Genomic DNA, 15,645 nt, shown 5'->3' with positions numbered 1-15,645 from the left:
TATGAATGCTTCGAAGCATTTGATTATCCAATCGGAAGAAAGAATTTTATTGACTAATTAAAAATAGCTTCGAAGCAATTCATAGTGGCAACTCAACTACACCTTAAGTTTTAATAGTAGAATTTTTATCTATTAGCGGCAATAAAATTTTTAGACATAAAGTAAAGACAGCAAACTTGGAATACCCTGTACATGTATATATCAACTAAGAGAAAGGTACTGAAACGCGAGACAGCTGATTTTACGACAGGTAAAGTTTTGTCTACTGCAAACCAAGGTATAACAAGGTTCCGGTACACGTTCATGCAAAAAGGAAATACTCTTCCATCACGTACGACAAAGAAACATTTTGCTAACACATGGATAATAGTAAACTATAATATCAATTTGTTATAAACACTATGATATGCATTTATTTCAATAGTTTTCAAAATTGTCTGTTTCTTTTTACTAAAATGTGAATATAATGAAAAAAGGAATGAATCGTATAACAATAAAAACAATATAACTATTATTAACTATTTAGAATATTCTTTAAAAATTAAAAATAGTATTTCATATAAGAATAATATTTCGAGAATATTAAAGATTAAATGAAGTGTACAATAATATTTCAAAATCTCTCGAATAAAGCATCAAACGATACATTATATTATATAATCTGATTTAAAGGCATCTCGTTAATTTATCTGTTAATATAATATCCATAAATAATTAATTCAATCGAAGAAATGTATTATTTTAATTAATTAAGTTTAATATATCTATTACTAGTATTTAACTAATAATTAAATAATAATTAAAAAATTGTCAAACCTATTAGACTTTGGTGTAACGATATCCCTTGTTTCGGAAGTATACTTCCTTTCGGCTCGACCACCATTAAAGAGTTCGACAGTTTCTCTGGTAACAGTTTCCAGAAGTGGTTCACCACCTCGTCTTCCTTTACTAAATGTCCTTTGATCTGTTTTACGAACCATGACCACCCTCGACAAGGGTTGATTGAACTCATGCCCATGCATGGTTGGAGGGATCATAGCCAGCGATTGTGAAAGAGGACCTCCGATTCGCGGAGACCTGTAACATAAACAATTATAATAATTAATAAAGCGAACAATACACTTCAAAATAGTAGCAATTTAAATATTACTAATATTAAATATTAATGATATAAATATCTCTATTCGTATGGTAAATATAAATATCTTCGTACAGTTATAATTTTTATGAATTAAAATCGTTTGAAAAGAAAAACATCCACTGAAATATTAGATAGTGTTACCTGTTTCAATTACTACATCTATTTTGTTATAATTATTATATAATTATTATATAATTAATTTATACTAATATATAATTAATCCTTCTTTCATATCTTTGATATCAGTATATTATCAGAAATATGCAATATCATTAATTATATGCATATGAAAATGCATAAATTTATTGTGTTCATAGCAACAAATTATAATGTATATTACAAAATATTATGAAATTATGATATTTAAATTAAAATACTTGTATACACATTTATATAAGATCCATATATATAAATATATATATTTTATTATTTTTGTTTCTTCGTCACTTATGTTACTGTTACTTGATATGAAGGTTATAATACTTTGTTTATTTCAGATATATGATTGCATATCGTATACTTTTTCAAAATACACGATATCCAGCATTAGCTGCAAAACAGCATGCATTAAATAACTTGCTAAGCAAATAAGAACCGATAAATCGTCACTATCCCGTTTCCTCTTCATAATCAACGATCACATGTTGCAAACCTGTTCTTAGCGATACACGCAATTAACGTCAATTGCTGGTGACTTTAATTATTAATAGTCTTCTCTTCGAACACTTCTGAACTTTCTTATGCATATAAATCAATATCTTGTTTTCTCCGCTCTCATTGATGCATATCAAGTAAATAACATTTTCCGGAAGCGATAATAGAAAAATAATTTAATCGAAGAACTTAAATCATCTACAAAAACCATAGTAACATTCTATCATTGTTTCAAGCGACGACATTTACAGTCTCTGTCTTTTATATAAATGTTATTATATAACACAAGATTTGTTTTCTACGAAAATTTTTTTTAGGCAAAAATTTTGATCAGATATAATTTAATTTATAGATATAATTTAGAATTATTCAAAATTGAAGCAATTTTAGTGAACTAAATTTATAAAATTTATTCCAATTTGATAATCCACTTTAACTTATTATTAGATTAAAACTTCAAAACTCTTTGTTAAATGGTGTTGAAAATTTAATAATTATAACAAAAAATAACATTTAATAAAAATTTTGTTTGATATTTCATAAAAATTACGAGAAAACATTTTTAAAAAATATTTTTCGAAATATCTTATGAATAATTTTCTCTATTCCACAGTTAATGCAGTGTAACATAATGCCATTGTTACATTTAAAATGTTGAAGGATTTTGCAAGCTATCGCTTGGTCGAAATTAATACTGGTTGTAACTAGAACGGAACAATTAGAACAAAATTCCCTTTCGACGTAAATCGTCATTTGCGTGCAAAACTCTGAATTAATCGGACGATTAAACTGCAATATGCACGCTAAGAGTAAGTACAACGCCTAAAGAAAATTTTCCTCATTACGTCTAAAGCGTTCCCTTGTTAATCCATCTCAATCTCTCGTAACATCGCGAATGAATTTTTCTTATAAGAATAATAGAATGATTATTTTAATAATGAGCTATATACAATATATATTTCATTTTCTCCTTTTCCAAATAAATGTATAAATATTCTCAAAAATATGTATTATCTTGATACATTATTATTCCTTTTTACTTTAAAAAATATATATTTTTTTCAAATGCAATTCTGAAAAAATATTTTTTTCAAATATATTTTTCAAAATTAAGAAAAAATTAAGTAATAACGCTTAAAATGTTATTTCGATTAAATTTGTGTTCCTCTGCAATTATTTTTTGTCAGGCGAAATTCGCTTTCAAGCAGCATTACTCAAAATTAGCGAAGGAAGAAAATACTTCAGAGTAAAAGGAATTTGCATAATTTAATGAGAATTCGCGAAATTCGATAGAGAAGTTGGAAAACGTTACGCGAAAGGCGAAAGTGTAATCGACGATACAATTATGCCGCTAAAAAACTATGTACTTTATTATTACAGATCATCGTGATAAAATTTGAAAATGTATCCTAAAATGAAAAAGAATAATTTTTCTCTTTACTGCTATATATTTGATACTACTGACAAATACAATTATTAATCTACTGTTTATATTATTACTTTTTTATATAAAAAGGTATATCTTTAAATCTTTTAATGAATTAGTTTAATTTCAATTAAAATAAAGAAGTAAGACCATAACATTGATTCCTCTGAAGCTAAGCCTGAAGCTTTCTGAAGAAAGAAAATTTGTTTGAAAGAAAAAATTTCAAGCAACCATTTCTCTAAATCGCTCTATTTTTCTAATTAAAGAATATAAAATATTATCGATATTAATGATAGAATATTATTTCAAATCAATTTATACTCGAAATTTATTTACAAAATACAATATTTGAATTCATGGATTATCCATGGTTAAGTTTTTTGCTACGAAGAAAGTCCAAAGACTTCCAATGAATAAACAAGCCGATGAATTACGTTAATAAAGACCCGGCGCGCACAATTAAACTTCTTGTTCGATGCACTTTCACGGCAATCACTCGCGCGGTCAATTCGGAGCGAGGCACTTTTCGCAGTTGCGAATCCGCGCACAAATTCATGACTGACGAAAAATATAGAAAAATTTCTTAAAAAACTTGTGTTCACGATTATATAAATTATTCCTTATAAATTCTTCACTAGTCTTCTTTCATTAAAGAAGTAAAATAATACATAATATTTCTTTAAAAATTATAATAAATACAAACGTTTACTGTTTTACGTGACTATCCTCTTTATTCTTATTATGCAAATTGAGAAAAATATTACAGAATTATCTTACTTCAATTTTCTAAAGAAGAAGAGGAAAAAAAAGACTATGATAACGATGTAAATAACTCGACTTACGATGTAAATTGCTCAACTTACAGAAATGTCGTTTTCAATAAAATCTCATCCGGTAAGACACCATAGTATTTTCCCGCGGCGTCGGGATTTCAACTATACACTTGATATAAGCCGTACGACAGAACGAACAAAACTGGCACGTCGACCACAACAGCGAAACAGAGAGAGACGGTTCCTCTCCCGGAGAGGAAAGGTGGCCAATTAGCCGTTACTCGGCGCACATGCCTCGACCAACTATCCGACGCAGCTGCGGCGGTACACTGTATCGCGTCGCTGCACCGCGCTGCACTGCTCGCGCACTTCGAGGGAATCGCGTTCATAAACGCGCACGATTCTCCCGCGGGTTTCCCTCAACGAGCTGCGAGCTACAAACTACCGTTCATTTAGCTATTCTTTCAAGAAAATTATTGATAATAACATGCAAACAATTTTTGTTTAATATGAAAAAAAATAAATTTTATTACTTAATTATTACTTTTATTAACTGTTACAAAAAAAATGCAAAATATTGTTTTCTTTTGTAAAAAAAATATTTTTGTAAAATTTAAAAAGGAACCGTTTGACTGAATTCAATCTTCTACGATATAATTCAAAAACGTTATATAATTCAATTTGCAAAGAGAGGACTTTACAAATAAAATTTATTTCCATAATTTATGGTCTGTAAAATATAGAACGCGATTTAGTTATATCTGATGCAGATGTATGACAAAGAAAAAAGGCGAAACAGGAGTAAAAAATGGCTTCGTGTACGATGCGTGTAAGTTTCTTCCGCTTTCGCGACAAAGCGTGCTACTGTGCACCTCGCAGAAAGCAGCAACATAATAATTCGAGAACGAAGACGTACGGCCAAGCGTGTACCGCTATTCCGGCTGACCGGAATCACTGCTCTGGAACAACACAGTATCGTCTTCTTACTCGATTCGAGAGTAGAAGCGCATTGATCTCGAGCGTGTAATATTGTCGAATAATATAGTAATGTAAAATTTATGATTTTATAATTATTGCTATATAAATATCTAAATATTTAATATCTAAACAACTCCTATTAATCAAAAATCATAATTCCATATTTATTACTTATCTAATCAGATTTAACTTGAGTCTAAATAAATTTTGTTTAGTTTTAAGTGTAATTTTAATTGTATAAACAAAAGAAAAAAATTCTTATGTTATAAGGTGATATATATAATTATTATACTCATATAATTAATATACTCATTTATTTAATCCCAAAATTCGTTAAAATCCGTTCTAAAAAAATATACAAATAATATTTATATACAAAATTAATAGAAATTTTTATGTTAAAACAATTTCAACATCAGACATAGCATCTGCATTACAATTTCTTCAACTTTCTATTATTACGATTTCTAATTTATGCGATATTACATTATATTAGATTATATAAAAAAATTTAAATATTAATTGTGAAGTTTTGAAAAGTTTTAAAATAACTTAAATAAGCTTTTATAACACAAGTTTTATATAACTGACTCTATTATAATTATCTAAGAAATTTTAATAATTAATTAAATAAAGATACATAAATATTCATATAATTTAGTATATTTTATTTTATAATTAGTTTGGAAGAATAAATTGTAATTTTAATTATAAATCTGTTTTTTATTCCTCAAATACTTATTTATTAAATAATTTCTTAAACTCGTTTAAAACAGTTTATCTTAATATAAAATACTTTTAATTTAAAGTTTCTTTTAGCGCAATTTTATTCTATCTCTTATGATATCTTTAAAACTAGTACATGACTTTCACATATAAAAACTATAGCAGTGAAACAGATGCTATATTGTGTTCTTTCTCGTGACTCTTCTTATCTGAATGATTTATCGATGAATTTAATTTATAACTACGGCACGTGCCGGTGCGCAGCACGCTCGCATAACAGGCGGAACATTCGAGCGTGCAGATTATCGGAGCGACCAACTAACAAGAGGACAGCAGGAAGCCTTACGAAACGCATAAAAAGGACAAGCTATTTCTAGTCGAGAAGAGAGACTCCGTTCACACGCTACTTTCATTTGTACTTATAGAATAATCATTCTTAATCATCAAGGAAGGTACTACTATTGATGTCATAACAGCCCCTAATCGATGCATCGCCATGTGATGTCATTGTCCAGACTTATCTTCATTATATTGATCTTCAATCAAACTATTATTCTTCTTCGTAATTAATTTTCCGCCAACTTTCCAAGCGTTCGATATTATCTTCCAATATTTCATTACGAAACAAGAAAGACTTAGTTTTACGGCTTTATAACATTCATGTCATTCATTAAAAAGAATTTAGCAATTTATTTAGACGAAAAGAACATCGTCTGAAGTTTTACGAAAAGATTGTGATGACACATAATCTTTAAATGTCTAGTAGACACGACAAGTTCACATAAAACTTGATTTTTCTATGCACCTTGACAAAAGAGAAATTCTTATGTGAAATATTACGAAGTATTACGAAGTATTACGATTTAACTGAAACTGTATAATAAATCATATGCAAACGTTTCGTGTCCTCGTCCGCATTCAAGGGTTGATAAAGCAAGCGTTGCATAATTCACTGGCAGTGTACACGAAACAAGTATCGGCATTCGTTCAAGGTCGAGTCAGGTTGGTCGGCAACCATACACAGCACTGTAATCTGCATCACAATGTCGTTAGTTGTCAGTAGAAACGCGAAACACAAATGAAATTGTATAATAACTAGCTCATTTTAGTGCCAGCGGCGAACAATAAAATGCGATTACGTAAAATAGCATCGCAAAACAGAAGAAAAAACTAGTCTTAACTTTTATATTATAGCACGACTTTTATCAACTAAATACGTAAAAGCAGCGGAACAATTCGCGAATCCACACCGCAATTTCGCAAATCACCCGACAAATCTCCCTTAATTGCTTGGAAAGTAGATCGTTGTATCGATTTGGAAAAGTTTTTAATGAAACCACGTAATTTCGACATTCATTACAACTCGAAATTTACTTAACAGAAGTTTTATACTTGAAATTAAAATCTTTTTCAATTAACGGACTCTTGAACTCCATCAATTTTATATACATACATGTGCATTTAACAAAAAAAAATATTTCTTTCTCTCTTTTAGCATTTATTTAAATACACATTAGACTTTATATTTATCGACAAATTTACATTAAAATTTATATAGTTAAATAATCTTTCTTCTTTCCTATAGAAACAAAACTTTTTTTGAATTCTTTTTTTAAACTACGAGAAAGATTGATTTCAAATTACATTTATTCTATGTATCTTTAAAAATTATATTGTATAAAAGTTATATTGTATAAAATAAAAATTATTAAAAAATATTAAAATCTAAAATTTTTAACACGTTTCAAAATTGTATTCAAAATCTGTGAATACAGTAAAAACTATTAGATTCAAAAACTATTGAATATTATTATTGGATTTATTATTATTATTATTATAATTTAAGAAATAATATGTACATATGTATATACTATCTATCTTTTAAATTGTAATATGTGTTTGTAAATATTAAATAAAAAAAATAAAAAATGTGATTGTAAATTTTAAGCGGAAATATGACTTAAAAAAAAATGCTTTATGTATGACTTATATGTATAAGAAAATACATTTTATTCAAAGTACATGTTTTTACACATCAAGCAACACATTGCGTGCACAAGGATGATACGATCAACTGACATCGGTCAGTTTCCGGTGTGATCATTACAGATAATAATTCGTAATAATTCGATCCACGAGGTCACTGTGACTCGAAAGGTGCGACTTTCGCACTTGAAAAATCCGTGAGATATCAACATTGCTACGAAAATGCTCGTCCGAGATGTTATTACGCAATCAATACACGAAGCAGCCTCGATGGAAGAAACAGAATAATTATTTTAGCTCTCACTACAGCGGAACTGCGATCCAAATTAATTTATGAATTGATACTTTAGAAAGTTAATTAAATCCGCAAAAGTTAATTGAATTTTCGCGTATAAGAGCAAAATAAAAAAGTTTATAATTGATGAGAACGATATAAAAAAAAATTTGTTGTATATTATAGTGACTACACACATTTAGTTGTGAAAGATAGAAATAGCACTTGTTATTATTACATTAATATTTTTCCTTATTAGCATTTTTATTTTTTTTTATTAGCATGCTTTCAATTATTTGGCCCTTACATAACGATAAATTTCTGTGTAAGCTTAGTTATAATTTTCTTTCTTTATATGATTAATATTAATACATGCAAGTCAATAAGTAACTTTAATACCAATATTTGAAAAAAAAATTAAGATTACTTTGTAATAGAGTATTGACTCATTTATCGTACACGTATATAATATCGAAATAATTTACCATTGAAAATTTTCATCGTTTAATACTATTTACAAGGATTTCCTTGAAATCATACATAACAAAGAAATTTTGATTTAAGACATTTACTTTATTTGTAATCTTTATTAAAATCTAAATTCTATTTACGTACTTACATTTTTTGGGCATATTACATTATCAAGTATATAAATACTAACTATTGAAGACGGTATAGAACATTTTCCTGATACGCAATTGTTCTGAGACAAGAGTTAAGAATAATCACAAGATAGAAATTCTCGCTGTCATGAATGTTTTATAGCACTTTAGATAACACTAGTAAAGTACTCAACATGAATTTGCGAACGTTTTATGGAAAAACTGAATTTTTTACACGATCTCAAACTTTGGACTTCAATCCTACTTCAATCCTACATTGAAATTTCTCTTTGATCTGACATTAGAAGAGACTAGACAAATAGGCTTCTGATGCAACCAGGACCGCGCCATTAGTCGGTCGTAATAGCTGATAATTAGTCAGTGGCTTGCGTAATAGCTATTGTCCATTAATATTTCAACGGACAGTTTGAAAAAATATTCTGCGGACTTCCAGACTGCAAAAAGCAGTTTCAGAACTATCAACATATAAGAATATAGAATTAAAAATAATAATATCAAAAATATAGAACTAAAAATAATAAAATTTACTAAGCAACTTTGCTACAAATGGACTTTATCGCGTCTAATATAAGATGAATCACTTGAAAGGTAGAACTTATATTTTTCTTTGATCGAAGATGCAAAAAAATATAGAATTCTCTTAAGATAATTCTGAGCATATTTTATAATATATATAATATTCAATGTTAATTAATTAACTTTATAACAAAAGTTATACATTTAGTTTTAAATTTCTGAATTTAAAGTTGTCTCAAAATAATATATTGATTAAACATATTTTAATATCTGTAATCCAAAAAATAAGAATATTTTCTGTTACAGGAAACAATAATAAACTTAATAACTCTCAAAAATATATAATTTGACAAAAAAAATTACATCGTTATGTCACTCCTTCAGAACCAAAAAGATTGTATTGTTTTTTATTCATTGTGTACGTATACATGTAACGTCATCAGCTGCAAGGACGTTCTAACGTCACACACAATTAACACCTTATCATCTTGACATGTTATATGATCAAAGCACACCTGATCAAAGTATGAGTAAGATAAGACTTTTTAAATATTGTGAAAACTGAACTCTCTTGCAAAGACACGTATTTTATTCAATAATAATATTTCGATTACATTTTAGAATAAATGCAAGAACTGAAATGCATATAAATTAAGTAATTACGTAATTAAATTATGTAATTAATTTGTAAAATTTGATTATATTTGTTAATTATATAATACTATTTGCATAAAATACGAGAAAGGGAGACAACATAAAAATTAGCATTTAATTTTACTAAATTAATATCCCACTGATAGAACACGATTTAATTACTTTGTAAGTTAATGTAACCTTTACTTAAGTTAATGTAACCTAACTTGTACAATATCCTATTCAATTATAGCAAGAAGAAAAGGATCGATCAAAATCTCTAATTCACTCAAGCAATAAATTACATTAGCACATTTGAATCTTATTATAATTAACATCTTTGCGATTATCATTTTATTAAGTTAATAAGTTTTATTGCGATGAAATACTGTTAAAAATGTATAATTCTTTAAAGAAATATAAAAACTATTTGAACCATATTGAAAAAATTCTTTTAAATAAATGCGCACAGATTTAAATTTATTTAAAACAGATACCTACAAGTATGGCATTTTATAAATAAATATAAATAAACATTAATTAATTTTGTTACCTACAATTTTTGTTTAAAACAATTTTTATCCACATAATCATTGTGATGTAGAAAAACCTAATAGCAAGTAAAGTGATATAAAAAAACTAATAACAAGTAATGTAAAAGCTATCCGTAAAATAATATATTGAATAATGCGCAGGTCTCTTAATGAGTTACGTCCTCCTCTTGATCTTTTGTAAATGGATTTATCGATAACTCAGTTTGCTTTAGCGATTGCTCCTTTTTTCGACAATAACTTACAACGGATTTATCACGATAATGGAAAGGTGTGGTACATTATTATGATCTATTCAATGGATAATATATCATGTTATCCGCGCATTTAAAGTTTATTGCGAACTGTAACATTCCTATCTATTTCTAAAAGATAATAAAAGCGATTCAAAATAAAAAGAGTTTATAATTTGGTTCCAAATTTTCCAGAAATTAAAATTAAAAAATTATATTTTGATCATTTTTACAAATAAAATATAGCGAACATAATATTTATCGATTTGAAACTTTCAATTTAAAAAAAATCTACAAGATTCTGTTAGTAATATACATATATTGTTATTATGACACATACATGAAATAATGCGTATTACTAATAATGAAACTTCATAAATGAAATCGATTTTCTATTCATGTTCATGCTCTTCAAAAGCTACGTCATGCGTATCCATTAGTTCGAGTATTCCTATCAGTGAATCGGAAGATTAATTCTCAGTTACAGGCAATAAGGGCAATGTGCCGGCGATGCCACGAATGATAATGTGAAACACATAGCATAATAACAACGAATAAAAGATACGCAAGATGAATACATAAGACTAGTGAGCTTAAGCTTCCCACGCCACACCTTTCGCTACGAGAGCTATTTTGAAATCTGATGTAATAATACTCAATGATAATAAAAATACACAATGTTAGATAAAATTATTGTCCATCCATTACTTCTTTAGCTGCATTCGATATTTTTCCACGTAATAGTTTCCCACCACGACATTCTCATCGAATACACCTCAACTTTCGTCTTCCACTTCATCACTCACGCAGAATAAGAAAATAAACTTTAATTTAAAATATTATAAACCTAAACACAAAATTTTGATATATTTTATTAATTTAGCCTTAATATTAATGGTGAAAATTTATAAGGAACAGCACTTATAATATTTCAATGTTTTATAATTTAATACAATAAAAAAAAAATTAATTAAAAATTAGATTTAAATTATACCTAAAAATGTGTAAACAATTAATTAGATCTTATTATTTAAGACTTAAAAATTCTTTATTTTCAATTGTAGCTAAAAACTATTGACAAAGATTTCGTGATATTTAGCAAATTAATTTCAGATTTATCAAAACATCTACAATTAATTAGTGGAATTTTCTGGGATTCTCTGTATACATTAAGATATTCCTCGAATCGATCGCCATAATTTAATATTTCCAGTAAACTAACAATAAAATGTTTTTGACAAAAGTTAATTAATTTACTATTATAGTTTAATTAATTTATAATAAAAAATTGCATTAAAAAAATTTTTTAAATTTGTCTTTTATATACAATAAAAATATGGAAAGAAAACTATATGGTTCGCTTTAAAAAAAATTTGATTTTGATTTTTTATTAAAAAATGAACAAATTTTAAATTTTTTATATTTCATATGAAATTAATTCTTTATTAGAAACTAACAAACTTTTGTTAGAAACATTTTGTTAAATCATCAAAAACATCTAAAAAATTATGGCGATAGTGTGGAGGAACACTGTATATCAAAATCAAACTAAAAGTGTCTCGAATGTGATAGAACACATTAATATGACAATCTCGAGGTAATTATTCACATGTGCGACAATCCCCACGTGATTACACGTCCTTTCCTTTTTACGTAATCGCGGCATATATCTTTTATATACGGGATATAACGCACTTGTGTTAATAGCACATTGCTTTAAATTGATGCGCTTACACGTCTCTCAGAAAATTGCAATGCAATTTGTGAAAATTCAATTTTATGATAACTGATATTTGCTTATACATGTTTTTATTGATTAATTATAGCAGAGAAACAGGAAGACTTCATTAATGCTGACAAGTGTAATTTCATGATATACTTCAATTTATTATGTATACATACGTCTTCTCATAACTTTTCTTATAAAACACTTTAATTCTCGTCATTTCATGCCCATCTTTAAGATTAACTGCAGTAATTTATTCTTGTCGAAAAACAGCGATCCAATTTGATTTTATTCATTTTCAAATTTCTTTTCCTCTTGCTTTCATGCTCGTTACTTTTTATATGCATCTTCAAATTCAATCGTGTTGCGTAACGTTTCGTTTGAAAAAATATTCACATCGTCGCGCGCGCGTTGAACAAACGACGGAAACTTGCTGTTACTGGTTACAATGAAATCCTCTTAAATCGCTCCGAAGGCCTCGAAAGTAGGTGATCCAGCATTCTAGGAGCATATTTCTAAAACTTCGAAAACAATGAGTAAACTCGATGAAGGCAAATCAAGATTTAATCAAGGTGGGCTATACAGATTGGCGTTGAAAATCGTGCAACGTTCGATTAATGATCTTTCTTGCATCTCCCAGCTATAGTCACTTCATATGTAACCATCAAACAATTTCAATCGATGAGTAAGATTAGAGAGTTTCTTTAAGTAAGGCTCTCTAGGTAAGGTAAATTGTTATCTATCACTTCTTAAGTCATCTTTATGCAACATCTCAACAATCAATCATTTAAGCATCTTACTAAAATTTTCCGCAAATATGTAAAAAATTTGATGTAATCAATTAACTACAATTATTATAAACATGTGCGTGTTAACATTAATATTTGAATTTAATTATAATTACTATATTTTTAGAAGACTATTTTTTTAATGTCTCTATATATACACACACATATATATATATATATATATATATATATATATATATAATAAAACAAACAATAATACAAAAGGCCATGAAAAAATGTTTATAACGAAATAAATGATTTAATATAATTTAAATTTATAGAAAAATAATTACTAAAAGCAACCAGAATTTTTAACAAATGTTGTTTACTCTTTACTCATATTTATAATATCCTCTTAACTATTAAAATAAAACACAATGTAGAAAGTGTAAAACTGCAAAGTCACATTGCAACCAAGTAAGAAAAAAATTAATAATCAAACACGAAGAAAATCGATAATCTACACGAAAGAATAAGTTCTTCTATATTAATTCATTGAGCCATAACTATTTTTTTAAAACCATGTTATCATTTAATTAGTACATTAATTTGTTTGAAATATTAATATGATATATAAATATTATAATTAGTATTTCGCAGGCCAACTTATTATCTACTTTCGCATTTTTTACATATATCATAGTAATTATTTAATCTATGAATAAAAGGAAAACATTCTCGACGATCACAGATTGTTTTAATACAATCTGTTCACAAGCGATTTACAGAGACTTTCTTATGTTTATTTACATAGAGAAATCTCTGATAAAAGGCGAGAAGGGGCAATTTTAATTTCCAAGAGAATTCAAAGATTAAAGCGCACTTCGCGCACAAAGAAGTTTGAGTTTGGAATAATAACTATGCCCGTCAGTTATCTTGTAATTCATCGGCGAATTCTTCTGGAACGATGTGATGCGTCAGATCAAAAACTGCACATTAGTTCTACGAATGCTTTGCTTTTGTATTCCGATTGCATATTCAGCATTTAAAGTACGTGCCCCTTAACATTAAACGTGATGTTTCTGAATAAATAGAACTTAAAACTCTGGATACATTCTGTGATAAATTTATGATATGTATAATTTTAGCTCTCACCATTCATTTAATATTAAATCGCACAATTTTGAATTTTATCTGATATTGTGAGTATTTAAAATATATTTAGATATATTCGTTATTTCGGATGTATCGTATACAACGATTTAAAATCAGACAGCTGTGTTTAGCATTAAACGTACAGTAAGAACACTCTCTTTATATGCACTCTAAATGTAGAATCAATGTTTGGTGACAAGCGTGCTTACGCACACATGTAAATTACGGATGCTACATTTAAAAGATACTTTTGTTGTATCATGCTTGCATCGTACTGCGCAAAGATGACCTTGCTTCAGCTTTAGAACTCCAACTTAAATCTCGATATCAAAAAAAATGTGAACAAATAGATCTGCAAAAATGTGAGCAAAAAGGTCTGCAAAAATTGCAGCAGAAATTCCTGTCTTTAATTGGCAACTCTTTTATTTCTCTATATAAAATTAGTGTGAATAAAAGTTATTTTTATTTTTAGTTACAATTATTTTTTTCTTTAATGTGTTAAATAGATAAATTAAATAATATGTAAACATTAATGAAAAACTTTAACTTACAATTATTATCTTTTCAAGCAATTAAAACACGGTATATACACATGTATAATTCGTTTCAAATTTTTCTATCATAAAGAAATTAAAAAGAAATGCATTTTTCATAGATATATAAAAAGTGAAAATTTTCTTGAACAAGTTTCAAATATCAAATGCGATTTTTTTCAAAAATTCCTTAAAAAATCTAATTTTAAAAACACACTAATTTATTATTGCAAAATATTCACAGTGATTAATACAATAGATCAATTATATTATATACATGAATAATTAGTGTCATGATAAAACAAAATATTGATACAACACACTACATCTTCTCATTTATTCTAATGAAATCATGTGTAAAATATCAGCTTCATAAGAGAAGCGTCTTCTTTTTTGTCAAAAAAAAAAAAGAAATGATGAGGCCGTAAGTTTAAAAACGTCTCTCAGAAAGCCGAGGCCGGAAGTAAAATAAAGGAAAACATCGCGAATGTAGACGTCGGGGATGCCACGTGAAGCTGTGGCTATTTTCTACAAGAGGGCCAAGCTCTTTCTTCAGTAAATTCATCGCTTTCCCGCCCTCTCTTCTGTCACGACCCTTTCGATTACTACGAAGCTGCTTACCTCACGCTATAGGATCTTCCCGGTTTGGAGGTCATTGCACTGCGGCGGGTGGTTGTAGCGGGATGGTCGGTGGCGGCGAATCGATTTTCCATGACGGCGACGTGATGTCGCTCGTTGGAAAATGTCTCTCTCTCCTCGTTTTTCTCCTCGCTGCGTCTATCGTTGCTTCTCACGTGATTACAACAAGAATTTCGCTACAAGACCGAAGGAAGCATCCTCTTCAAGATGCAGGTCGATCGATACTTCGCAAATATCTCTACAGTCACGTCTTCGAGCTTGCACCCTTTAAATTGCACTTTGTAGCCCATGCACGTAATCTCTTCAAGTTGACTCGAAGTTATCTTTAAGATATCTTATGGAAAAGAAAT

The 15,645-nt window shown here is 28.1% G+C and overlaps 1 protein-coding gene across 1 annotated transcript in view; it reads right to left on the bottom strand.

The window, feature by feature from the left end:
* Positions 1–15,369, bottom strand: part of LOC105627292 — a 27,413-nt gene extending 12,044 nt beyond the window's left edge. Inside the window, exons 1-2 of the mRNA XM_012208578.1 lie at positions 15,278–15,369; positions 817–1,077 (exon numbers count right to left, since the gene is read on the bottom strand). Coding sequence (XP_012063968.1) covers positions 817–1,077; positions 15,278–15,369 — 353 coding nt within the window. The remainder of the gene's footprint in view (positions 1–816; positions 1,078–15,277) is intronic.
* Positions 15,370–15,645: the final 276 nt, after the last annotated feature.

Source organism: Atta cephalotes (assembly GCF_000143395.1).
Source record: "Atta cephalotes unplaced genomic scaffold scaffold00008, whole genome shotgun sequence".
NCBI lineage: Eukaryota > Metazoa > Arthropoda > Insecta > Hymenoptera > Formicidae > Atta > Atta cephalotes.
This window is presented reverse-complemented; position numbering and strand designations above follow the sequence as displayed.